This window comes from Talpa occidentalis, unplaced genomic scaffold (genome assembly GCF_014898055.3).
Source record: "Talpa occidentalis isolate TD23 unplaced genomic scaffold, MPIMG_talOcc4v2.1 talOcc4.12, whole genome shotgun sequence".
In the NCBI taxonomy this organism is placed as follows: domain Eukaryota; kingdom Metazoa; phylum Chordata; class Mammalia; order Eulipotyphla; family Talpidae; genus Talpa; species Talpa occidentalis.
In genome coordinates this window covers 18,775,227-18,801,252 of record NW_023601212.1, presented here as the reverse complement: position 1 = coordinate 18,801,252, position 26,026 = coordinate 18,775,227, and the positions used below count along the sequence as shown (strand labels likewise).

The following is a 26,026-nucleotide window of genomic DNA, read 5'->3' as shown; positions in this document are numbered from 1 at the left end:
CGAGCGCCAGCCAATCACCGCCTTCAGATCCCGCCGCCAGCCAATGGCCGCCGACACTGACGAAACCCGTGCGCGACCAAAACACGGAAGGGGCGGGAGTGAGGGGCGGCGGGCTGCGGGGAAAGGTAACGCAGGCGGGGCGGCGGGGCGCGGAGCGCGGCGCAGGCAGGAATCCCTCGAGGCGACGGATGGCACCGACCGCGCAGGCTCGGCACGCGGCGCCCACTGGGCATGCGCAGCGCTCGGCCTGGGCGCCGAGGGGGTCTCCCGGCCCACGCGGCTCTCTCTGCTTTAGCTGGGCTCGTGGGCAGCGGGCGGGAGGAGGTGCCTGAGCCCTGCTAAGCCGAAACTGGGGGGTTTGCCTCTATCTTCGCCCTCTTTATCTTATTATCTTTTAAACATCTGTATTCACCATCTCTTTCCCCAGATCTCTGTCTTCCTTGTTCCCAGGCTCAGTGAACAACCACATCATTCATTCACTCCTTCAAGTCAGAACTCGGCCATTATTCCGGATTCTTCTCTCACACCTCACTTCCAATTCATGGCCAATTCCTCTGATTCTTCATCCTTAAGCAAGGGATTTCTCAAGTTTATCCCCCTTCTTAATCTTCTCAGCCCCCTCTGCAGTTCATTAACTCTAAATCCGATTTTTACACTAACCAAACTGGTTCTGTAACAGGGTGGTCCCCAGGAAAGGGGGAGGTTCCCTGCCCCAAGGGAGGGTGGAGTTGAGCAGAAAAAAAAGAAGCAGCAGAAGAGACTGAGGAAGGAAAGCAGGATGGAGCCAGGAGACCTGGAGGAGGCGCGTGGAGCCTAGAGACACGTGAAGAAACCGCTTGTCTTTTGGTGGTGGACTGGGTGACACAGATGTGGGTGAGACCCATGGGGCGGTGACAATGGCAGCTTTTATCTTGATGTTGATTTTGCTCTTTTCCTTCCGGGCTTATCTGGTTGTTTCTGACCCTTTTCTGTGGGTCCTCACTGGAAGATGCTTTAGACTTGTGGCAGGCTTTGGGGCCTTGCTCTGGGCCATTCCCATATGGATGGACTTTTACCCACGAGGGGATGGGTAACTTTGGGTGCTTCATTTAGAAACTAGACTCTTTGCCTTACCTGTATTGTTTCCTAGTTTTATTAAAGTTCCTTCCCATTAAAGTCTCATATGATTTGTGTTGATGTGGCGGATGACAAAACCCATTTAGAATAGGCAGGTTTGCGGGGCTTGGGCTGCCCCTCCCCCTGTCCTATAACAGTTCCACTGCGGGCACTCTTGCCTCCCTCCAAACCTTCTCCACGGAGCACTCAAAGTGATCTTTTTTTTTTTTTTTTTTATTTTATAGAGGCATGTTTATTTATTTGTTTATTTGTTTGTTTGTTTTGTTTACACATGCACTGGGTACAGCCAGAAGCACGGGAGGGTGAGAGAATTCACCAGAGCCAGAGCGGGGAGCAGAGCAGGCAGAAGGACCGAAGTACACTGCTGAGGGGAGCAGCGGGCGGCAGGAGAGGTCTGCGCGCCATGTGGGACCCTCCTCCGGTGGCCGGGGAGCAGCCGGGGATCGAACCGTCGCCGCAGAGGCCGTGGGCAGGTTCGCAACCCAGCGCTCAACCGCTGCGCCACCGGGGAGGCCCTCAAAGTGATCTTTACAAACCACTACCTTGCTTTAAACACTCATGGACATCTTGTCCGGGAAAGGCCCCAAAACCTTACTGAGGCTTTCTAGACCCTTCAGCATCTGGGCCAGGCATTCTTCTATGTATCTTGAGTCTTCCACCTCAGGTCCTCAAAACACAAGTTTCCTTATTTTCTCCACCACACGGAGTTGCTTTTACCTCTCAGACCTTGCACTTTCTTTGCCCAGAACAATCGTCTCGCTCCTCCACATATTTTGCCTGATCCCTACTTGTTCTTCTATTCTCGGTGAAGATGCTTCTTTTTCCAAGAAGTCTTTTTTTGGTGACCTTTTCCTGTGTTTCCCCTTTACAGCTGGATCTCCTTCTATTGTATTTGCCTGTTTTGTCTGTATCTGACTCAGTTTAGTCAGGGAAGGCAATGTCTGTGATCTTCACCTTTATAAACCTGTCACTTTAGTCCAGGAACTCAAGAAGTGTTCAAGTCATATTTATAAAATAAATTTTGTACCTTGGTAAAGTTCATTAAAACTGATACCTATCCCCCTTTATTGTATTTTTCTGTATTTTTTAAACTAAAAATAAGCCTATATAATTTATATAATCGAAGCACATTAAATGGTCAATATAAAGTGAGCTTTAAAAATGCCATTAAAAACAGCAAAGTCATAGTGAAATCAGAAATATGTGTATGGTTTGTTGTAAACAGTGAATTATAACTTTGTCACCGTTTTAAAATAAGCGTCTTTTTTTTTTTTGACATTTTTATTATTACTTAATAAGCATTTATTTATTTTTTTTTTAATATTAAATTTTATTTTTATATTCCCCCATACAATTGCAAACGCCCCATTCTGACCCCAATCCTTCCCCTCCCGCCCCCCACCCCCCAACAAGTGTCTCTGGTTCATAGTTTTTTGTTGATTTTGATTTTCACTTTCTTATATTCATTTTCCTGGTCCCTTATTTAAGTTTTCTAGATTCCTGCTATGAGTGAGACCATCTAAAATAAGCGTCTTAAAATATAACTTAAAAGCATCCCAAAATATATTTTATCAACTTTATTCACTCAAAAACGCATGGTTATAGTAATACTTTATGAAAATGCCAACCTAATTTTAATCCAGATTACACCACTTAAAATGACTCTTGGCTTTCATTTAGCAATTTCATAAAAAGTTCAAAGAGCTGTGTAGACTCAATTTTTACACAGCAAAAAATCTCAGGCTAGTTCTAGGAGCCATACATGTTTCCCAAATTTGAGGCGGTGTCTAGAATAGTTTACTTCCATCTCAATCTGTTTCTCTTGAAAACAAGCCCCAATTTTGGCTGCATAACTCAGACACATCCTTAGATTTGTTATTTAAAAGCCGCCACAAAAAACCTAAAGCATAATTCACACTTATAAAAAGCATATAGATGTCTTCTGAAAGTGTAAAATGGATCAAGTTGATGAAATTATATCTTGTCTTTCTTTTGCATTCATTTTAAAAGTCCCTATTTTTGAAATGTGATTAAGCTCTTCTCTGTAAAATATGAGATTCCCTTTGCAATCTGGGAAGCGTAGAAGACTTTCAGTTACTACCCACTCACTCCACAGTTCCAACGGGATTTTGAATACCTGCTCTCCTGTCAACAAAAGTTTCTTGTAAAATTTCTCGAGTTCCCTGTGTTCTACAGTCTTATCATACTGGTAAACAAACTGCTCCTCTGTGAACTAATAAGATTTGCATTTCTTAGATCAGAGGAAATATCTTGGTAAATCTGAGTTTTTATGACCTAGGCTGTTGATCATATCATGATATAAAAATCATCCAAATAGCCACTCAGCTCCTTTTTCCAGATATCCCACATTCTGTGACTACTGTACACAGGAGCATGGACCATGCTGCCTTGACCCCCCTGTGATGTAGGTAAATCAGAATGGCAAGGCTGGAAGTGACCACACTTTGCTTTAGAGATCAGGAAGTTGAGGTCTGTAAAGAAGTCTTCTGCTCAAGGTCACGTGGTGTATTTGTGGTACCCTCAGGTTGTCTGTCCCTGCTTCAGTGCTCTGATATTCTGCAACAGCTTACCCAGATCAAGTCCTGTAGAAGGTCCCAGAGAACAGGAACCAGGGACATAGGGTTGGCTTTATCTATAACTTCCTGAAACTTCTACTTCTGTTGAAACCCTTGTAAAAGACTTCCCCCTTCCCCAATCTGAGGCAAGAGTTAGCACTTCTTCAGCCTGACTTATAATAGCTATTATTATTACATTTCCCATTATACTGACGGGAAAACTGAGGCACTCTGAGGTTATATAACTGGCTCATGGTCACACAGGTCGATAGTAGAACTGGGCCTCAAATCTAGGCAGTCTAAATCCAAAGTTCATGTTCTGAAGGAGTAGCCTATTTGAGAAAGGGGAATGAAGAGTCCTCCACCAGTGGATTGACCTTTTTTTCCTGATTGACTTTTTTTGCTGCAACTTCACCCTTTTAGGACTCTGCTCTCCTCTCCTCTCTCTACACGTTCCCTCCTCCCTACAGGAACTTCATAGCAGACCCAATATCTGTGTTGTCTACTACAGCTCATTATCTGGGCACCTGTCTCTGCCCATTCACTTTTCAAAAGATAACGAGTTGTCCAGTTTATAAATTCCAATTTGACTTTAATTTAATAAATTAATTTCCAAGCCATCACACAGCAATGGACATCATCTCCCAAAGACAGAGGTGCAGTCCTGCTCTTGCTCCATCTTCACACACTCTTTAAATAAAGCCCCTAAAGCCAACTCTCTGGGAAAGGCTTCCCACCAGGCTCCTGACTCCCTCCTTCCAACAGAGCCACTGCTCACAGAGAAGGCATCAAGTACAAAAACAGTAATAAAGAGAGAAGGAGGGATGAGGAGCAGTAGGGGGAGGCAGGGAGGTGGGGAGTACCTGCCCCCCATCCCGGGCACCAGCCCGGCTTTCTATGTGCTGCCAATGTCCTCAGAGGCAGATATTGGTGCTGGTGGGAGTGGGGACCTGAGGGAGGTATAGGAGCCCCATCCCAAAGGGAATTGTCTACCCTCCTGGGACAGGAAAGAAGGGTCACCTGGGAGAGATGCCCTCTATCATCTGTTCACTGAGGGTCCTGGGCAACACACATAAATAGAAAAGAGAATAAATAGGGGAGGAAGGACCCTCTGAGGAGCTGAGCATCCTGGGACTTCTCCAAGGGGCCAGTGTCAACAGGCAAACGTTTCTGAGGAATGCCCACACATGCCAGGCCAGGCTCTCCTCTTATCCCCAGCCCCCACTTCCTCTTCCATGTCTTCAGCATTGGATGTCCGCCTCTCACATGCTTCCCATCATTGTGACCCTTCCAACTGGCCCCATAGCCCAGGGTGGACACAGCTTCCTGGAACCCAGAGGGCTTCCCTGGCCCAGGCTGTAGGGAGTCCAGGAAGGGAAGGGGAAGTGGAGCTGGGGACTAGGCTAAGAGGACTCCTTCTCTCTCCTAGCTAGGAGAGTCCCTCAGAGCTGGGGGCTGGGGTTGCCATTGGCCTTGGGTTTAGATTTGAAGGAAAAACGCTTGATGAGGCGGCGAGAAAAGCTGCCAGCCTTCTTTCGGACACTGGGTGTGGCCGTTGTGTTGGAGAGGTCATCATGTGATTGGCTCAGGCCAGCTTCCTTCTGACGAGGCCTCCGGCGAAAGATGAGCTTGGTGCCACTGCGCAGGAAACTCACTGTGGGGGCAGAGGAGAGGCTGAGGCAGAGAGAAGGGCCACAAGGGGTTGGGGTGAGGTAGGGAGCAGAGAAAGGACCCAGAATGGAAGGTAGAACATGCAGAATAGGACCTGTCCCCAGGCCTAGAAGCCAGTTTCCTCAGGAAATAAAGGAGAAACAAAGCACATCCTTTATCCCTCCCAAAGGAAAAATGGAACTCTGTGTATACTCCTGGCTACTACCCTGAGGAGGAATGCCATGGGGCCTCTGAGGATAGAATGACCTTCAGTCTCCTTATTGTGGAAAGACAAAGCAGAAGGTGCTCCTAAATGCCTATAAAGTCCCTAGGGGACAAGGTGGGTGGATACTGGCTTGTTTACAAAATTCCAGGATGTGAGCAGGAAGCGGTGAGTCTAGAAAACTTCAAAGAGATAAATTCGGGACCATTAGGAGGAGGAAGGTGCTTGCACAGCAGGCTTTGGACTTGAGACTCTCATTACTCCAAGAAGTGATGCAAGCTTAAGTCAGACTTAACAACATTGTGGTTAATGGACTCAGTGGCAGAGGGATGAAGGTGTTTTGGGGTCAGCCCCTGATCCTTACAAGTTAGAAGTACCACAGCTATCCACAGACTGGGTCACTGCCAGAGGGACCCTCCCAGTTGGCAACAGTAGGATTTCTTATAAGAGAGAGTTATAGAATTAAAGGGGTGGGGGGAGGTTGAGGGAAGAAGATATGTGCTTAGACACAGGAATAAAGAAAAATGGAGGAAAAGGGAAATATTTTGGCATTCCTTCCTATCACCCCAGCATGTTGGATCCAGGCCAGGACCAAGGCATCAAGTGCCCCCTCTCTACTCTGGCTTGGCTGAAACAGGCTGAGAAGTAAGACGATGCCATTGAGGAAGAAGAAGACAAATTGATTTGAGGCTCCCCTGTCACAAAGCATCCAGAAGGACCTGAGTCATGCTATTGGGTATAGGAGGTGGGGCATGGGGTAGGAGGGTGGGGGGGAACTCAGTTAATGCCTCCCCACCTTTGTGGTCCTTGAGGCTGCGGGTCTCCAGGGCGCCAGTTGAACCTGTTTCTGACTCAACATCATCTACAGATGGCCTCTCAGAAATGTCTGAACGTGTTGTCTCATCTGCTTCCTGAACACTCGTGGGACTGGAGAGGGCATCTAGAGGTCCTGGGGACATGGCTGGTGGGTCTGAGGGAGGTGAAGAGGGACCACCACTGGTTCCGGCATCATCCTGCAGTGAGGCTTCCATTGATGCAGCATAACCCAGGGACAGTGCCAACTCGTCCTGAGCAATGGGCACCTGATGGAAGGGACAAGTTTTAATGGACAAGAGAGACCCACTAGGGTTTTCTACCTATCCCGGCTCCTCTCCCCAGAGCCCTGTTACCTTGGAAACACCAGAGATGATGAGAGTACTACGCTTGGTGGGTGTCTTCTTGGCTGCCCGCCCGCTGGGCTCAGTCAGCTGGCGAATTGCTGTCTCTGCTACAGGGTCCAAGCCGTTGGAAAGGTGGCTCTCACCTGCTGGGGGTAAAGGATGGATAACCTGACTCCTCCTTGGACTTGAACTTAAACTCTTAGACTTGAACTCCTGGGCCCCACCCAAAGTGGTCTTTGACCCTGGAGCCCTGGTGCCAACCAATACACACACTTCCCAATTCCCCACTCACGGCTGCTGCTGTGGGAGGTACTGCTGGGGCCGCTGCTGTCACTCAACACAGTTGTTGTCTTCTCAGTCACCTCCACCTTGGACGGGGAGCGGGAGGGGGAGTCTGGTGGGTGGGGGAGGGTCAGTGAGCTGGGAGTGGTTTCAGAGTGGCCCCCACCCCCTATAGTAGTATTGAGATGCAGACTTAGGTTGACTCAGAGGGCAAGGGTGACTAAGGGATGATTCATCACATGGGTGATTAAGATGTCATGGGGACAAAAGACACCATGGGAACCAAGGGAATGTGGAAAGTATCTTCCACTGAGGGTCACCGGAGATGGGAGGGTTCCAGGGGACCCCTAGAGATGGGAGAAATGTCACAGAGGACCCCCGGGGGTGGGAGAAATACCAGAGGCAACTGTGTTTGTTGGAAGATCTGACAGAGGTCCAGGAAAGTTAAGGGAAGAAGAAGGGACAATTAGGCAGCTGGGACTGGGGAAAGGGAGGGAAAAGACCTGTGAAGAGATAGAGGGAACTTAGGGAGGTGGTTATGCAAGAGTCCTGAATAAAGACCGTGGATCCAGAGGATCAAAGGAGGAGAAAGTGGAGAGATGGGGTGATCCAAGGGAAAGTTGGAAAGAGACAATGAGGAAGGTGTCAGAATGAAGGCTCTCCTCGCCCCTTCCCTATCCTGTCATGCATCTGCAGCAGGGTCCCCTGGCCAGAACCGGGCCCCCAGGTGCCTCTTCTTTACCTAATTTGCCATCTACACGGGGCCGGGACTGGACGGTGGTGACTGTGGTGACAATGGTGCCATCAGGCATAATGGTCCGGTCCAGCTCAATCTTCTTGGTAGGAGTGATGCTGGGACGTGGAGTGGAGGGGGTGGGAGTGCCCAGGTTGTGGGGGGAGCCCTCTTCATATTGAAGCTGCCAACGGGTGAAAGAGCAAAGACACAGGACTTCAAAGACTCCCCTTTGCTGTTTCTCCCATCTTCCCCCCAGGGGTCAACTTCTCACCTCCACTGCCATGGTGGCTGCTGGTCCCAGGGCTTTCCCTGGCCCAGGGGTGAGTGGGCACACCTGTCTTCGAGACAGTGGTCTAGAAGGGGAGCCCACAGGCAATGTGGTCTGGCCCAGGAGTTCAGCTGGGAAAAGGGGAGGCACTGTGAGTTGGGTCCATGACCAGGCCCCGCTCGGCACCCACCCAAAGGGGCTCCTTCCCGCCCCATACTCACCATCTCCACTGGTGCTGTTCCTCAGCACTTTGAGGGTCAGCTCCCGGCTCTGGGGGCCCAGATCCCTGTGATCAAGAGGAGATGGGTCAGGGAGGGGAAGATTAACAAACTGAATCCACCCTAGAGCCGATCATAGGTCAAAGGCACTGAAAGAGATGCATCTAAATGGTACAAGTATTTTAATCAGATTAACTTCTGCCCTCCAAATACTCTCTCATCCCAAGAGAATGGGACAGGGCTCGAGTGGAGACCACACTACCAAGCTGGATATTCAACCCTTGCCCAGCCCCGCCTACCTTGCCTTCCCAGTTCATCTCTCTATGTTAAACTACCCTCTGTTCCCTCTGTCAAGAATACTCTTACACTCTGTTGAAATCCTACTCTTGCTTAAGATATGACCTAAATGCCACCTCCTCCATGAAGCCTATTCTGATTCTTATTCCACTATGGAAATTAATGCCACCCCCTACCCCCAAGTACTCCCAGGGCACTTTGTAGAAACCTTGTATAAACCATCTTGTTTATTTGCATCTCTCTGCCTCAAGTGTGCTATCTACTCAGGCTGAGTGTGTCTCATGGTCACATATGTATCCCCAGGGCCTGTCATACAATAGAGGCTCACACCCGGGGAAACAGCTGACTCCTGCCAGGGCTCTGCTGAAAGGGTTTCATCCTCAGTCCGCCCATGGAAGTAGGGGTGGGGGGCATCACTCCTTACAGTGCCAGGTCCTCGGTCCACTCCACCTCGGAACCAGCCCTCACGGGCTTGGTCCACTTTTGTTGCATGGGGTTGTCAAGCTCAGCGACACAGCACAGTTCCCCAGTGCCTGTGGGGAAATAGAAGTGAGAAGAGGCTCAGATCAAAGATGGGCATCCACTGTGGATAGAGAGGCTGTGCCCTTGACAAAGGGTCAGAGAGAGCCTGCAACCAGAGCTTTGGTGATCTCTCAAGCACTTCTAGCTCTCACCTTGCAACTCACCTCCCAGGTGAGATGCTCGAAGCTGTCGTAGGAATAACCGGGTAGGTCTAGGGAAGGTTGGCTGGGCCTGGGGCACCATGGGTGACTTCTCACTGGGTACCTAAGAACCAAAGGAAGTAAAAAGAGCAGGAATCCTGACATAGTACTCTGGGGCCAGTTTGCTTTAAACTCCTACCCACCAGGCCTCCAGGGGCAGAGCAAGCCCTGAGGTTGACCATCATGGCTGGCTGGGTGCTGACAATGGCATCCTTGATTAATTCCTCAATAGTGGAGATGTCTTCTTGCTCCTCACCTCTCTGCAGGGAGGACAAGGAAAGAACAAAGAGATGGGGTCCTCAGCTCTGCCTCCCCTTCCCTGTTCTGCCTTTTCCCTCCAGTCCTGTCCCCTTACCTCCCTGGCCTGCAGCTTGGGAAGCACCGTCAGGCTGAGCTCTGGCCGATCAGTGAAGGCCCAGGATACTAGCAGCCCCTGACCAGGGATTTCCTCCAGATTGACTTCCAACTGGGGACAAGGGACAAAGGGAGTGGGTAGACTGGCCCCATTTCTCCAACTATTCACAGCTCCCTAGGGCTCCCCACCCCACTCCCCAAATCCCACCCCAGGGAAGAACCAAACTGAAAAGCTAAAGCAATTGAACCACCCCCTGACCAACTCAGTTTCCCACATCCCCCTCCACCTGTGTTGGTGGCAGTGTCAGAGTGACGTGGTAGGTCTCCATGGAGACAGCAGCGGGGGACTGCTGGGTCACAGAGACTGGGAACCGCACCTCCTCAGCAGAGAGCTGGCAATGCAGCACCTGAGACAGGCAAGGTATGGAGACAAGAAGCGTTAGGCACAAGGAAGGGAGTTCCACTGTCCCTATAATGGGTCAGAGAGAGATTACTGGGAAAGGATGGGAGGGGGCCCCATGACAGGGTGGCCTCTAATGGGTCAGACCCCATCCCACTTCAGTTTTCCTTGGGACTTCTTTACCTTTTTGGGTTCATAAACCCATGAAAGAATCAGATAAAAGCCAAACACCTCTTTCAGAAAAATACAAATACAAACACACACACACACACGTTTTGCATGTAATTTTAGTGAGATTCTCAGACCCCCTGAAGCCAGTCCTTGACTCCCTAAGGTTAAGATTCCAGGTTAAGAAGCCCCTGGGATTCAGCCCACCTCAAGCCCTAAAGAAAGCCCATCAGACCCTTACCATGGTGCGGTCTGATTGGTCTACGCAGGTCACATGACTGATGCTGGTTCTGGGTGGGAGTTGAGGCACCTCCTCAAAGGCAATTTGGATGGAGCTCTGAGGGAGTAATGTGGGCACAGGATCAGGTCTCTGGAGCTGCCCCCCACAGGGTTAGCCAACTCAGTTGCTGGCTGCGCCCTGCCACTGCGGAGGCCTCAGCTGCAAGCTGGCTTCTGGCCCCTCTTTGGCTCAGGGCTTTAGGGTAGGAGGTGTTCTCGAAGCCCGCCTCTCCAAGGGCCTGCAGATGCCAAAGACCACTGTGATCTGGGGAGCTAGATAATCTTAGTGCCTAAATCACCTTCAGCTGAAGACTCCTAGAATACCAGGAGACTCCCTTTTCTTCACCCACCTTCCTCTTTCTCCCGCACACTATACCCAAAGAAAGGTATGCATAAAAAAATAACAATAAAGGTGTTGGTTGCCATCTAGATATAATAACTGGGCATAAAAGTCATGGCTGACTAAGGGTGAAAGCAATAGGACTACTTATGCAAAACAAGAGCTGGAAAAACAAGATTAAGCCCTCTTCCAGATAAATAGGATGTGGAAGCTCAAGAACATGGCTCAGCATGGCCATGGGGAATTTTCCAGAGAGACTGGGGAGAAAAGCAAACTCAGAGGGTTCAGCAAACTCAGACTCAGAGGAGCCTGCTTAATTCCTCAAGCAGGGTGGCATTAGGGAGCAGAAAGCTGCTTAGCTTAGGTCTTTAAAGCACTTCCTAATTCTACCACATCAATGGAAGAAACCTACTATAGCCCCATCCAGAGAACAGAACAGAAAGAATAGAGGTGGGGGCACAGAGTGAGCTGGCATCTCTTTGATTGGTCTTGAGATGGGAAAAGACAAATCCATAGGGCTCATTTGCCTGGCAAACCAGAAAGCCAACTTCTCTGCTACTATAGCTGTCTCATTTGAAGGCCAAACCCAGGGACATGAGAGATGGATGCTTGAAACGCGTCTCCCCACCTCCTGCAAGGGAGGCCAATGTCCAACTGAGTCAGCTGTCCAGGGGAGTCACTCCTGACCCAGGGACAAGGTACAGGGAGAACTGGGTGGAGGTTCAAGGTATAGAGTGACAGATGCCATCTGGACTTCTGCTGATCGGCTAAGCAAAAGACTCAGAGCAATTTCTTGTATGATCACTTCTGTTCCAGGCATTTGGGTATCTAGTAAATCCTTTAGACTAGTGGCAAGTTGAAATAAAGCACCCTCTGAGCAAAGAGTGATGCTGTGAGGTCAAGGAGAAAGGATGGGAGGGGACCCCTCGAGAAGGTGGCCTCTACCTCCCACCCCATTTCAGTCTTATGACCACGTTTCCTGCCCCACTTCCTGGGAGGCCAGATGACCATGGTGCAATGGGAGGAAGTAGGCTGAGTTGATTTGTAACTGACCCTCAGGGGCATTGCCAGACTAATCTGCTCTCCATTTGAACACCTTTCTTCCAACACATACACTACATGCCAGCATATAGAAGGATGTGTTAATACTATAGAGTGAAATTACTGCTATAGGGGTAAGGTGGGTAGTTCAGGTTCCTTGGGGATCTGCCTGACCACGCCAAGGATGTGGAACATGATATGTTAACTGGGTGTGGTGGCATGAGAACCAGGCAAATTCCTTCTACAGGTGCACCTGTCTTCCTACCACTCAGCCACCACCCCGCAACACAACCAGCACCCAGGCTAGGCGGAAGTGCCCTGGGGCACAGGGATTAGTGTTGCTATGAGAACAGCAACTTGTGAGGGTTTGGAGTCAGAGTATCTTGTGCACAGGAATAGAGGATTTGGGTTGGTGCTGGATTTCTGCAACCTCCAACCTCATCTGCACCCTTTTCTCCCATCCAGGAAGGAAAAGGAAGTCGTGGGGTTCTCCCACTTCATCCCCAACCGTATCCGCCCCCCCTGGCCTAAGCACTCCTGTGCCAGGAAAGACCCAGAGGACCACCTTGGTGCTCCCGTCCCACTCACCCCGTCCCTGCAGGCCTGCTCGTTCAGCGCTCGCATCCAAGCCCGTTGCCAGTTCTCCCGGAAAGACTTGAAGGCGAAGAGTGACGCCAGGAGGCCACGGACACCTGCTTCCTCGGGGGCACCGGACCGAGTCGCCCGCAGCCTGAGCAGCGAGCGCCACACGCCCAGCTCCCGCAGGGAGCCCGCGGGCTCGGCAGCTAAGGCGGGTCCCCCGCCCCGGCCCTGCGGGCCCGCGCAAGCCACAAGCTCCGGGCGTACTGCAGCAGCCACCCGAACACCGTGAGCAGAGAGGCGGCAAAGAGGATCAGCAGGGCCACCCAGCCCACGTCCGGCTGCTCCCAGCCCGGATCCATGCTCCGCGCGGGCTCCGGTCGCGGTCCCGGCTCCAGCTCAGCGGCTGCCCCGGGGGAGCATGGCCCGGGCGGGCCGAGGGGCGGGAGCGGGCTCCCCGGGGCCGGGAGCGCGAGCTGGAGGGTTCTCCGGAGCTGGGCGCTCTGGGCTCGCGGTGTCACAGGTCGAGGGGAGGCGGTGCTGCGGGGTCGCCACACCAGGGTCCTCTCTCCACCGTGCAGCTCCCTCCTCGGCTGGTCCGGCGGCCCGACCCGGGTTAGTCCACCAGCCAGCGCCGACTGCTCCCCACGGCTCCGGGACCCGGGCGGGGACTCTCCTGCAGAGAAGCGGGGGCTCGCGGGCCGGCACCGGCTCCGGGAGGGCTGCGTGCGCAGAACTGACACTGACAACACCGCCGGCGCCCCACCCCCACCCGCCCTTAAAGGAGCCGCACCCGCGCGGGGCGGAGCTTGGCGAGCCCCCGGGCGCTGGCATTAGAAGAGGGCCCGAGGGGAGGAGACTCCGAGGTGGAAAATAGGCGGGATCTTTGGCCACCCCGCCCCATCCTGGAATCCGGGTACTCCCCCTCACCCGACTTCTTAACAGTAATTTCACTCACCTTAGATGCCGGCTCTGCTTTTCCTTGCGCTCCTTAGATTTCTATAGTTTAGACGCCTGTGGGGTTAAGAAGGAGGTGACCCCTGTGGATAGCATCAGCCCCTTCTCCTTACACCTCCAGGCCTTGCAGTTTCTTGATTCCTTATTCGTGGCCGAAGCTAGGCTCCGGGTAAGTAGGTGCAGCGCAAGCTTCCTAGGTAGAAGTGTCCAGCAGATGTCCAGGTGATACTGGCCAGGGAGAGAGCAGAATTCAACCTAGTAGAGGTTGAGAACAGAACTTGGAATATGAACACCCCCACTCCATCCCCACCACCTCTCCTCCCTGTGGAGCTAGAACTCAGGAACACCCCCTGTTAACCTCCTTGCCAGTGTGGGTTTGTTCTGGAGATATTTCCCAAGCCTGGGGCTGTTTCTGTTTTTAAAAATAATATATTTCCATAGTAACAGCTCCTGCCTATGAAGCGCTGAGTGTAGAGGGGGTGGTGATGAGGAGGGAGCTGGCAATGTAGCACTGGACTATCAATAGATTCAGCCAGAAGACCCTGCCTTCCAAATATGTGCTATCCCAACAAGCATCCAAAACAACGATGCCATAGGTACATCTGGCCTCAGGATCCATCCCTTTTCCTTGATTTAAAAGAATGTCTTCAGTCCCTATTGGACAGGGGCTTGCCAGTGCTTTCTGGAAGCAAAAGAAGGGAAATCCTACAAAAGGATTCAAAGGAATACCCCACTCTTCAAAGGCCCTTCTTCTTTTGGGCACATAGTGCTTGGAGGAGTGGACAGGGAAGGTGTTAAGTATTTCGCTCCCCAATCCAGTTATTAGTCTGAGGAATAAACGCATGAGAGTAAACAGTGCCTCCTTAAGTGCCTGGTTGCAGTTAGCAGAACCTGGAAGGTCCGGTTGTCTGAGCCAGAGGAGGAAAGATAGGTAGCTTGGGGTGTTCCTGGATTTCACTGTAAAGAATGATGGGTGTGTGTACAACAAGGTAACCTCACAATGGCTCTCCCAGTCCATCATCTCTGGATTCCTAAAACAATAGCGATTCCTAAAGTCTAGGTTTCTAATCTTGAGGGGGGAAAAGACTGAAAAATAAAGGGAGGAGGTAAGTCAGGACCAGAAACCAGGGTGCAAAGTTTCATTACGAATACCCTTTCCTCCAGGACCCCTTCTTTAGGAACTCTTTGATTTTCCCATCCCTCCAGGGATCTCAGCCCTCTAAATTTTGGGATTTAATTCCTCAAATCCTCCACAGAGCACTGCCAGGTACTGCTTTGCAGTTCATTAGAACATGAGTCTCCCTAGTCAGTCTGCCCAATCTTCCTGCCACTTTTACTCAGACCTATTATTTATTTCATTCTCCTTTATAATCTAGCTGTTGTATGTCTGCTTTTCCCTCTCACCATATAGAGGTGAGAGGGAAACTGCTTAAGAGTGGGCCTCCCTGGTGGTGCAAGGGGTTAAGACTCAACCTATGAAGCAATCCTCAGCCTCTGCAAGCACGAGTTCGATCCCTGGCTGGCCAGAGAGCAACCCATATGGCGAAGCAGACCTCTCTGACTCGCCTGCTGCTCCCCTCAGCAGTGTATTTCATTCAGTCTGCCTGTTCTGTTCCCCACTCTGTCTCTGGTGAATCCTCTCACCCCCACCCACACCTCTGGCCTGTACCCTAGTTCTTGTATGCATAAATAAATAAATCTTTTTAAAAAAAGAAGTCTAACAAAAAATATTCTACTTTACATGTAAACCCTAAGAATCCCTGTATTATCTCCATTTTTTGCAAAACCATGCCATCCCAATGGAATGGGAGATCTTGGGGTTTGCTTTTGATAAACTGATAAGGGAGAGACAGGAATGAAAGGAAAACGAGTGACCCAACTGCCTGAAAAGAGCCACAGATATGGTCCTGCAAGTGTCATAGTCCCAGACTGTTAAAAACTGTCTCCTTTTTTCTTTTTAGGTACTATGAAACATTTTGGAGACAGATGTTTTCAGGCAATCAGATGCAATAGTGAACTGACCTTGCTGACTAGAAGGTATTCAGGGCTCCATAGAACACTCACATCTCAGACATTATCTGCTCAGCCCAAGAAGCCAGCTGATACCATTGACAACTCACCTGATCAGAGTCCTAAGACCAGCTCAGCATTCAGGAAAATGCTTTGAACTTCTGCCTGAATAGAAGTTCAAGTGAGGTCAAGTCATGTGTTCATTTATTTTTGTTTGTTTGCCCTTCTGATTAGTCTGACAATCAACTGGACTTTTACCATCATGGGAGCAAAAATATTCAGATTATATGACAAGTATCCAAGTAACCATGTTCTGATGGCAACATGGATACCAGGATGAATCCCTAGTGCTTTATCTTTGAACTAGACCCCCAGTGGAGAAGTGGGGGAGGGGGAGCTAATGATCCCTGGAAAAGAGAGAGAAAAAGGTTCCCAAAGCCAGGCTGAGAAGGGAAGTTATATTAGGATTAGCATCCTAATAAAAAAGGAAATAGATATAAACTGTTCCACAGACCTCCAAGGAGTCTTAGCCTGCTCCTGATCAACAAGATAACTGTATGCTGTCTCCTCTGTGGCTCCCACAGGCTCCTCCTTTCCACCTGCTCCCGGCATCTCACTTTCCCTTTGGAAGGCCCATCCACTCTTACCATCTATGGAAGCCTTTGGAGATACTACTCTTCCTCAAGAGTCTCTCACTCCCCCTGTTCACAACCAATTGCTCTCTCCACGTGTTCCAGTTGTCCTCTGTCAGACCCAGACTCATATATGTGATGATGCTCTATATGCAGAAAATTCTATGCCTTTAGCTCCAAGGGAACACCCTGTGGAATTGAAAACACTTGCCTCTAGGGAGTTACCAGTCTAGGAGGCAGAGTGCGCGTGCACACACACACACACACACACACAGAAACAATACCAGTGTAATAATAACTACAGAAAATTTGGTGGAATGTTATCAATAAATTACTAGAATGATTTAATATCTATACAAAGTATATATGACATGTACATAAATATATACATACATATAGTTTTTTGTTGATTAGAGCTACCTTCAAATAGAAAGGACATCCACACCCATTCTTAGAGACAGGAGGGACTGTCTTTGGCATAAAAGGAGTCAACCAACCCTGACTCCTGGAGCATGCCATATTCCAAAGAGTGGGACAAAGTGCCAGGATATTTGAGTGTTTTCTGACTCCCTGGTGGTGGTTTCCTCACTGAGGAATGAAAATCGTTTGCCACCTAAGAGCTTGTGGGAAAGGAAAGAGAATGAAGATGCAGAACTGTTACTGGCAATGATACAGGTGCCAAGTAAAAGGCCTGGTAACCTGGAGGATGAAACTTGACTGAGTCTGGTCCTCCTGCTTCCTCAGCTCTTGCCACAACCTCAGCCTCACCTCTGTGGTTTGGGGAGCTTGGCACAATGGAGTGATCCAGAGCCTAGGAAACTCAAGTACCGGGTGAAATCCAAGACCAGAGGGCACTTCTAGCGCCTGCGGTGATGAAGTGCGCCACTGGGTTAGTTGCCAGGCAACTAACAGCTACTGCGGGGGCAGAAGGTGGGTGGGATGTTGAAGGAAAAATACCTGGATCAAGGACAAGAAAAACTGAAGCGGGAGGGGGCTCTTCAAGTGTCTACGCTTCAGCGTTGACATCATTTTCCCAAACTATAGTTGCGTTTCTGAGAACTGAGTTGTATTTACTAAGTTGACAACAGGTTTTCTACACGGAACCGACTCTGCTCCACTTTCTTGTCCCTCCAACCTCCATGCTCCCAGTAGCCACCTTCCGAACTCCAGCGGCCCCCATTTCCAGAATAAACTCCGGGTTCTAGCCCTTTAAAAGTGACCTACGGGAGCCGACCGAGCCAAAACTGACGTGGAACGAGGTGTAAGGAGCGTCCGATACGTGGTATAGGAGGCGTTCATCTTGGAACCGGGCAAGGATGGGGAGGGGTGTGGGTGTGTGTTTCTGCAGTGCACTGTATCTTTAACATGACATTAGAAAAGTATCCTCTGTTGTTTGCCTTTCTTTAATTTTTCAATACTCTCCTGATGATCCACCTCTGGAACAAAGAAAATAGTTTAAGAGATCACGCATCTCCTCTTTTGCCCATACTAAAAATGGCTGCCGCCGCCTTCCACGGCGATAGTGCTCTACGAACAAGATCCGGGCGGAAATCGAGGGTAGGCGAATACAGTGGGGCAGAGCCAAGATTGCTTTGTAGAAGCTTGAGGGAGTCCCCAGGGTGACTCAAGTGAAAGTTGGGTTTTGCTCAGGTTGGTGCAGAAAGAGCCAGTCTGTTGGAAGCGGCCGCTCCTTATGGGGCCTGGGGACTTCTGCCAGCTTGCGGGTTAGCTGTTGAGGCGCCAAAGCGGGCTCTGGAGGGTCACTATGTGGGCCTTCCCGGAGTTGCCGATGCCAATGCCCCTGCTGGTGAATCTGATCGGCTCGCTGTTGGGATTTGTGGCCACACTCACCCTCATCCCCGCCTTCCGTAGCCACTTCATCGCCGCGCGCCTCTGTGGCCAGGACCTCAACAAATCAGACCGGCAGGAGATGTGAGCGTCGGAACATGGGTCCAGGCCGGGGACAAGGACTGAGGCAAGGGGGTGGGCTGGTCAGGGGCAGGGTCTGCGATGCTTGACTGTGCGCCGAAACGCATCACTAACCCAGCAGACAGCCTGGAACTTTGGGAGGTGAAGGGTAGAACTGGTTAGGATTGGGGAAGGGATAGGTGGGGGACACTTGGGTGTATCAGAGACTCTAGCAATGGTGCCCCCATGCCCCCATTAGTGACTGTAATGCCTGCGCTAGTGAGTGACCACGCCCCCTTTCCTCTTCCTCCTACGCCCTTTTCCTGCTGGGGCTGCAGCCCAGAATCCCAGGGAGTGATCAGCGGTGCTGTTTTCCTTATCATCCTCTTCTGCTTCATCCCTTTCCCTTTCTTGAACTGCTTTGTGGAGGAGCAGTGTAAAGCCTTCCCTCACCATGAAGTAAGTGGGTTACTGGGGGCGGTTGCCTATAGCTGGGGTCGGGGGAATAGCCGAGAGAGTTGGGGGTTAAGGGGTTGGCTTGGAGGAAGGCGCTGATTAATGATCGAAAAGACAGGAATTCTTGAAAAGAAAGGTAAAGTGGGAGAAGGCTTGATCTGTGACCTGCCCGAGCCTCCCCCAGTTTGTGGCCCTAATAGGTGCACTGCTCGCGATCTGCTGCATGATATTCCTGGGATTCGCCGATGATGTACTGAACCTGCGCTGGCGACATAAACTGCTGCTGCCCACAGCTGCCTCACTACCTCTCCTTATGGTCTATTTCACTAATTTTGGCAACACAACTATTGTGGTACCGAAGCCCTTCCGTCTGCTTCTTGGCCTACATCTGGACTTGGGTGAGTAACCCTATCATTATTGCCCCTATGGCCTGATATTCAAGACACCTTTGTGATATACCCACTAGGGCATTCTTACTGGTGCTGCACGTTCATCTCCAGGTGTCCCTGTTTTGTCCCTCAGGCTCTTTGTGTGGGCCCTTCATTTTAACACGTTCTCACCACTTTTCTCAGAAGAATGTCCTTAAATCCTCATTCTATAGGTGGTGTTACTTCTTCTCTTTTTCTCCCCCCAGGGATCCTGTACTATGTCTACATGGGGCTGCTAGCAGTGTTCTGTACCAATGCCATCAATATCCTGGCAGGAATTAATGGCCTAGAGGCTGGCCAGTCACTGATTATTTCAGCTTCCATCATTGTCTTCAACCTGGTAGAGCTGGAAGGTAGGTGGAATGACAGGTAGAAAGAAGGAGAATTCTAATTGTTAAGGGAGTTGCCTGATAACTGGTTTGGGGGCATTCAGGGAAAAAGCAATATGGAGTAATTATGGAAGATTAAAAGAAGCTATTTACTTTGCAAATAACAACTAAGAGTTATGAAATGTGAGAAACAAAAATAGCATTCCTGTTCTTTCAAGCTAGGTGGGCACTCGGCCATGGTCTTCTGTAGAACAGCATAACAGTTTCACAGAACTCCAATGTCAGACAGGATCACTCTGTGACCACAAGAGAGTAAGACAATAACCAGAACCCTCCATAACCATGTCTGAGCATAGGGGTATAGGCCAGAGGTGTGGGGGGAGGGCGGGGTGAGAGGACACAGAGTGGGGAGCAGAACAGGTGGATCTACTGAAATACACTGCCTAAGGGGGGTAGCAGGTGACACAGGAGAGCAGAGGAGAGTACAGGAGAGTTCTGATGCGCCACATGTGGGTCAGCTCCCTGGCCGGGGATTGAACTCAAGCCTTCACGGTGATAGCACTAAGAATTAATCCCTAGGCCACCAGGAAGGCCCCCACATCTTTTTATTTTAAGCACAGACTTACTTAATAGCCAAAGGGATGATCCTAATGGAACCAACACTTTATAAAAAAAGTTGCATGGGCCTCCCCAGTGGCGCAGCGGTTGAGTGCTGGGTTGCGAAGCTGCCCGCAGCCTCTGCAGAGCCGGTTCAATCCCCGGCTGCTCCCCGGCCACCGAGGGAGGGTCCCACATGGCGCGCAGAACCCTCCTGCCGCCCGCTGCTCCCCTCAGCAGTGTACTTCCGTCCTTCTGCCTGTTCTGCTCCCCGCTCTGGCTCTGGTGAATTCTCTCACCCTCTCGCGCTTCTGACTGTACCCAGTGCTTGTATAAGTAAATAAATAAATCTTTAAAAAAAAAAAAAAAAAAAAAGTTGCATGTCAGATATTATGATAAAGGTAATTGATGACAGTAGTGGAAAAAAAAAAAACGCAGTTTGGAGATTTGATCATTAAACTAACCTTGTTCATCTTTGTAACAATTCCTGTCCAAACTGATGATGGAATATTTATTCTACTTTTTCATAGACCCAAGTTCAGGTGACATTATTCATCATGTTTTCTTGTTACTGTGCTTTTCTTCCCATCCCATTCCTCATGTTGAACCAATGGGCCGTTTTGTAAACTTGCAAAAATCTGTAAACTTGCAAACAAGTTTTTCTGCCATCCACTGTAGTTTCTTCAAACTTCTCTTGCAGATTACATGAAAACTGTGTTTTCAAAGTGTTCTCAGTTTTTATGTGAGGTTTTACCATTAAAAATGATCACACACACACGTAAACGTGATGACACAATCCAGTTTGGCCATCACATCCACTTTTCGCAGAGAAGTTCCCACTCCCACTTCCTTCCCATGTTCATCAAAGCCATTGCTGCTCGCCAGGCACCATCTTCTCAGCATGTGCTGAATGGTGGCCATGATGGGCTTGGAGAGAGCAGAGTACAGTGTAGTAGAATAGTGTGCTCCTCCCACATCTTAGATAAAAATGCTCATAGAATTATTCCTGTTGACAGCACCTAGTTCAGGGCAAACCTCTGCCCCTTGCATCCTCTTCAGAACTTCTTCAAACAATTCCTATAACAAGTTCTCCTAACACCCTGTTACTGAGGCACCCCATGATTCCCCATGGCCTATGATTTCAAAGTCTCCCCTGTTACAAGAAGTCAGTAAACATAGCTTTTGCTTCAAGCGTGTCATTTTTGGCTAATGGGCATCAGTAGGTGTTTATTAAAGCTAAGCCCTTTTTATATAGTCTCCATTTCACCTTTATACTAGCTGTGTGGCAAGTGTTACCATCAACCATATTTTACAAATGAGGAAACTGAGGCTTCAGGAAATTAATGTGGCATGATCAAGGTCACATAGATAGGAAGTAAAGCTGGTATTGAAACCTAGGTGTGAACAATCTAAACTAAGTTTAAGACAGTAATTTAGAGGGCCTCCCCGGTGGCGCAGCGGGTTGAATGCAGTGCTGTGAAGCTGTCCACAACCTCTGTAGCACAGGCTCGATTCCCAGCCAGCCAGGGAGCAACCCACATGATGCAACAGACCTCTCCTATCTTGCCCGCTGCTCCCCTCAGCAGTGTATTTCAGCCAGTCTGCCTGTTCTGTTCCCCACTCTGTCTCTGGTGAATCCTCTCACCCTCCTGCACATCTGGCCTGTACCCCGGTTCTTGTATAAATAAATCTTTATTTTTTTTTAAATATTTATTTATGCATACAAGAGCTGGTGCACAGGCCAGAGATGCGGTGGTGGAGGTGGGGTGGGGGAGGTTTGAGAGGATTCACCAGAGGCAGAGCAGGGAACAGAACAGGCAGACTGACTGAAATACACTGCTGAGGGGGGTAGCGGGCAAGACAGGAGAGGTCTGCTGCGCCATGTGGGTTGCTCCCTGGCTGGCCGGGGATTGAACTCATGCTGCAGAGGCTGCGGATTGCTTCATAGATTGCATCTTAACCCCTTGCGCCACCAGGGAGGCCCAATAAATAAATCTTTAAAAAAAAAAAATAAGAAGACAGTAATTTAGAAAGGCTTCATGAAAGAGGTGGAGTATTAGGAATTACTTGAATACCTTAAAAGGGGTAGAGAGTTCTTGACTGTGGCTTGGGAGAGTACAAAATGGGACAGAACTTGGAGACAGATGAAAATAGGACTGATGTGGTGGTTTGGAGGGGCAGTGGCTATCAACTTTTCCTTTTCTCTTTTCCCCCTGCTTCAAAAGGTGATTACCGGGATGATCATGTATTTTCCCTCTATTTCATGATACCGTTTTTCTTTACCACCTTGGGATTGCTCTACCATAATTGGTAAGTAGGGCTATGGAGAAGGGAGGGAGGGGCAACTATTTGAATGTGTGGCCATCATGGCCCTGATTGTGCCCCATCCCTGGATGGAGAGGGTAAACCTCTGCATCCCTGTGTTGAGTGTGTTTTGACTCTTTTGTTGATAGTAACCTGAAATTGCGCTCTACCCAGCAATAGTTGTGGGCAAGTGCTGTGGATGCCTCAGGAATAGATGAATTCAAGACCTTGGGAGAGCTGGAGTCTCCTCTGAGCCAGAACTAGCGCCAGTTCTAGCCCAGCACCTAGGATGTGTGATGTGAGAAAAAGGGTTGGTAATGGCTCTTGCCACTGACTAAGCGGCTCTCCCCCAAACAGGTACCCATCACGGGTGTTTGTGGGAGATACCTTCTGTTACTTTGCTGGCATGACCTTTGCCGTGGTGGGCATCTTGGGACACTTCAGCAAGACCATGCTACTCTTCTTCATGCCCCAGGTGTTCAACTTCCTCTATTCACTGCCTCAACTTCTGCATATCATCCCCTGCCCTCGACACCGCATACCCAGGTAGCCACTTTGGGACTTGAAAGGGACATCATAACTTTTTCACTTGTGCTGCATAAAGTTAGCCTTATACACTTATTGTGCAAAAGGAGTGGGTCCAAAGAACGACTTAACTTTTCATGTGGGCAACCCTTTATAAATTACTGAGGACATTTACTTACATAATCTGATTTAATGTTCACAGCCGCTCTGATCACACAGTAGTAAGTAGCGGAGTCAGAATTAGGTCTCAGGTTGTTTGACTCCACATTCAGTGCACTTCCTATAAATTAACCACTTTGAGGAGAGTCCTTTGAGTAGTGTCCCAGTCACATAAAGCTCTCTTCCCCCCTCCCCCCCCACCATTCCCCCTGCAGACTCAATACCAAGACAGGCAAACTGGAGATGAGCTATTCCAAGTTCAAGACCAAGAGCCTCTCTTTCTTGGGCACCTTTATTCTAAAGGTAACAGGGTAACAAGGAGGTAAGGCTCTAGGCCTCCATCCTGAATTCAGGGAGTGGGGAACCTAGCCCTGCCTGAATCAAATCAAAGGGGAGTTTGGAAGTTTTAAGCAGATCCCCATTCCTGAAGCTTAGGTGTTAGTTGACGTTATCTCTGCCTCTGGCCTCTCCAGGTAGCAGAGGGCCTCCGGCTTGTGACTGTGCACCAGGGTGAGAACGAGGATGGTGCCTTTACAGAATGTAATAACATGACCCTCATCAACTTGCTGCTTAAAGTCTTTGGGCCTATGCATGAGAGAAACCTCACACTGTTCCTGCTGCTGCTACAGGTGCAGAATGGTTGGGGGTGGGGTTTTACCACCTTGTCTCCCTTTGTGGTTCTTATTCTAGTCTGTTTCTCCTGGCAGATCCTGGGCAGTGCCCTCACCTTCTCCATTCGGTATCAGCTTGTCCGACTCTTCTATGATGTCTGAGTCCCCTGATCACTGGCCTTACTTCACAGTCATCAGGGTTCCTGACTAACACCCACCTCTTTCTGGACCAAGACTGCCTCCTGTCCAGGCCTCTCCCGCCGTTCATTCTCCTCCAGATTTTGTTCGCAGCATTTCTTCTCCCCTGTGATTGTCGACATCCTGGAGATTGGAATTTGTCTGTGGCTTTCTTCAGCTCTCCCTCCTGTCTCTGCGCCCCACTAAGGCGGGAGACAGCAACTTTTATGCAGTTTTATGCCATTATCCACAGCTCGGACTCAGGGAATGTTTTGGCCCTGACTGGGATAGGAACAGACTTGAAGATGACTTGACATTTCACTATAAATTAAGTATTCTGATTACTAAGAGCAGACCTGGGGGGGTGGGGAACATGGAAGGTGCTCCCAGTGATGACAATAAATTGTTACTTCTTCTTCTTGTTCCTCTAGGTGTATTTCCTATAGGAAATATTTTAGGGTTGATTGGGAGGGTTGGTGGAGGCACCTTCTCCGAGAGGATGCCTCTCTCTCTGCCCCATTCTTTTTCTTTCAGTATAATACTAGGCATCTTCTAACAAGTGAACTGAAAGAGCTGAGACCAGACAATATCCTGATACTTCAGGTGGCTCCGAGGGTCACAAGACTGACTTTCTGCCTTCTGGCATATGGTGGAATTTTCAGTGGGATCTTATTTCTTCCCTTTTTCACTCTGCCTTTGCAGGCTGGGAGGAGGAAGAGGAAGCAGAGGTAGTTACAGTGCTGACCCCTTTGCTTTAAAATCCTTAGGCCTGCACAGATTGCCCAGAGGAGGTTTTTCACGTGGCTTCCGACTGCGCCCACCTAGTCTTCCGGTTCGGATCGGGGCTGTAGCGTTTAAATTCCGCGCGCTTCGCAGGGACTGGCTCCGTCGGGGAGCGGTAGGCTGGCTCTGGCCACCGCCCCTCCTCGCCTTTTTCCCCGGGCAAGAGCTTTTCAAATTCGGCCAATGGGCGGGCGCGCTCCCTCAGTCGACGTGCGTCACCCAAGGGTTAAGCGCAACCAACCGGAGGCGGGCAGTAGGCATAAGAGCCAATCAGGAGGGCGCGGGGGTGTGCCCTGGGGCTTATAAGGGCGGCTCCCGGGCGCTCGCGGCGGCAGTTGGACTGCGGCGGTCGGCTGTTCGGCGGCCCTTCGGCGCCTCTTTTCCTCACCGCTCCGCTACCTCACGCAGCATGTCGGGCCGCGGCAAGACGGGCGGCAAGGCCCGCGCCAAGGCCAAGTCGCGCTCGTCGCGCGCCGGCCTCCAGTTCCCGGTGGGCCGCGTGCACCGGCTGCTGCGGAAGGGCCACTACGCCGAGCGGGTGGGCGCGGGCGCGCCGGTGTACCTGGCCGCGGTGCTCGAGTACCTCACCGCGGAGATCCTGGAGCTGGCGGGCAACGCGGCCCGCGACAACAAGAAGACGCGGATCATCCCCCGCCACCTGCAGCTGGCCATCCGCAACGACGAGGAGCTCAACAAGCTGCTGGGCGGCGTGACGATCGCGCAGGGGGGCGTCCTGCCCAACATCCAGGCCGTGCTGCTGCCCAAGAAGACCAGCGCCACCGTGGGGCCGAAGGCGCCCGCCGGCGGCAAGAAGGCCACGCAGGCCTCTCAGGAGTACTGAGGCGCCCGCCCGTCGCCGCCGCCCCGGGCCGCCCGGCCCGCCCCGCGCCACCACAAAGGCCCTTTTCAGGGCCACCACCGCCCTCACCGAAAGAGCTGGCCACGCCGGGCCCCCGCCCGCGCCGCCTCCCCTCCGCCCGCGCCCGGCGCCCCTCCCCCCGCGGCCTCCCCGTTATCCCGGCGGGAGGGGCCGCGCGCGCGGCTGGCGCGGAGGCCGCGGGGGGGCGGGGTCGCCGCACCTGCCCGCCCCGCGCGCGTGACTCAGCCGGCCCCGGGCTCGCCGCGGCCCCCTCTGGAAGGCCCAGGTGTGCGGCCCGGGCCAGGGCCGGCGGCCTGAAGGTGAGTCGGAGCGGACGGTCGCCGGCGACCTCCTCAGCCGACCTGCGCGGCCCGGCCCCGGCTCCTCCGCGTGGTGCTCAGGCCGGCGCCGCGGACGCGACTGTTGACTTGCAGCCTGCGGCGGGGGCGCGACGGCTCGTTGGTTCTGAGCCCCCCTGGCCGCCAACCCCCGGGGCTTCCACGTCAGGTCTCCCTCCATCTTCAGAGGCCTGTGAGGTGAGGCGCGGCCGCGGCAGCGCGCACAGCCTTCCTCAGATGACAGCCGGCCCCGGAGGAGCCGGCGGGAGGGGCAGCGGCCCCTGGTCGGAAGGCGAAGGCCGCCGGGCCCCCGCCTGCCCTCGCCCGCTCTCCCCTTCCAGCAGCTCAGCTCGGCAAGCCATGCGCCCAGATACCAGCACAGGTCGGCTGATCCCCGCCCGGACTGAGCCTCCTCGGGCGTCTGTACTGGAATTTTGCAGCCAACCCAAGACTAGTACCTTTAGGTATTGGAGCGTTTCAGATGGACTAATTTTGTTTATTAAAGGATTGTTTTTTTTTTTTTAATGAAGTGTCTGTTCTCATT

At 51.1% G+C, this 26,026-nt stretch overlaps 3 protein-coding genes across 3 annotated transcripts; 2 read left to right on the top strand and 1 right to left on the bottom strand.

Annotated features, from left to right (window-relative positions):
• Positions 1 to 4,267: 4,267 nt before the first annotated feature.
• C2CD2L (C2CD2 like) lies at positions 4,268 to 12,771 on the bottom strand. The gene is given in 15 exon segments (XM_037505430.1): positions 4,268 to 5,346; positions 6,362 to 6,647; positions 6,735 to 6,868; positions 7,018 to 7,119; positions 7,750 to 7,924; positions 8,015 to 8,142; positions 8,233 to 8,297; positions 8,951 to 9,059; positions 9,201 to 9,312; positions 9,392 to 9,508; positions 9,604 to 9,714; positions 9,890 to 10,009; positions 10,412 to 10,507; positions 12,419 to 12,642; positions 12,645 to 12,771. Coding segments are annotated over 15 exon segments (2,118 nt in total). The 3' UTR covers positions 4,268 to 5,134.
• Positions 12,772 to 17,542: 4,771 nt separating this feature from the next.
• Positions 17,543 to 24,023, top strand: DPAGT1 (dolichyl-phosphate N-acetylglucosaminephosphotransferase 1). The gene is made up of 9 exons (XM_037505428.2): positions 17,543 to 17,940; positions 18,255 to 18,375; positions 18,557 to 18,770; positions 19,007 to 19,153; positions 21,952 to 22,036; positions 22,388 to 22,576; positions 22,930 to 23,017; positions 23,188 to 23,343; positions 23,422 to 24,023. Exons 1-9 carry the CDS (start codon positions 17,774 to 17,776, stop codon positions 23,485 to 23,487), a joined length of 1,233 nt encoding a protein of 410 aa, XP_037361325.1. The 5' UTR covers positions 17,543 to 17,773; the 3' UTR covers positions 23,488 to 24,023.
• A 602-nt stretch (positions 24,024 to 24,625) lies between these two features.
• Positions 24,626 to 25,227, top strand: LOC119240748 (histone H2AX). The gene has a single exon (XM_037505427.2). It carries the CDS (start codon positions 24,695 to 24,697, stop codon positions 25,124 to 25,126), a length of 432 nt encoding a protein of 143 aa, XP_037361324.1. The 5' UTR covers positions 24,626 to 24,694; the 3' UTR covers positions 25,127 to 25,227.
• Positions 25,228 to 26,026: the final 799 nt, after the last annotated feature.

Bases quoted from the DNA above. Each gene is read 5' to 3' on its own strand.
- DPAGT1 (XM_037505428.2), top strand. From the start codon at position 17,774: ATGTGGGCCTTCCCGGAGTTGCCGATGCCAATGCCCCTGCTGGTGAAT. The intron at 17,941-18,254 runs GTGAGCGTCGGA...CTGGGGCTGCAG, and splicing joins AAATCAGACCGGCAGGAGAT to CCCAGAATCCCAGGGAGTGA. The intron at 22,577-22,929 runs GTAGCCACTTTG...TTCCCCCTGCAG, and splicing joins CCTCGACACCGCATACCCAG to ACTCAATACCAAGACAGGCA.
- LOC119240748 (XM_037505427.2), top strand. From the start codon at position 24,695: ATGTCGGGCCGCGGCAAGACGGGCGGCAAGGCCCGCGCCAAGGCCAAG.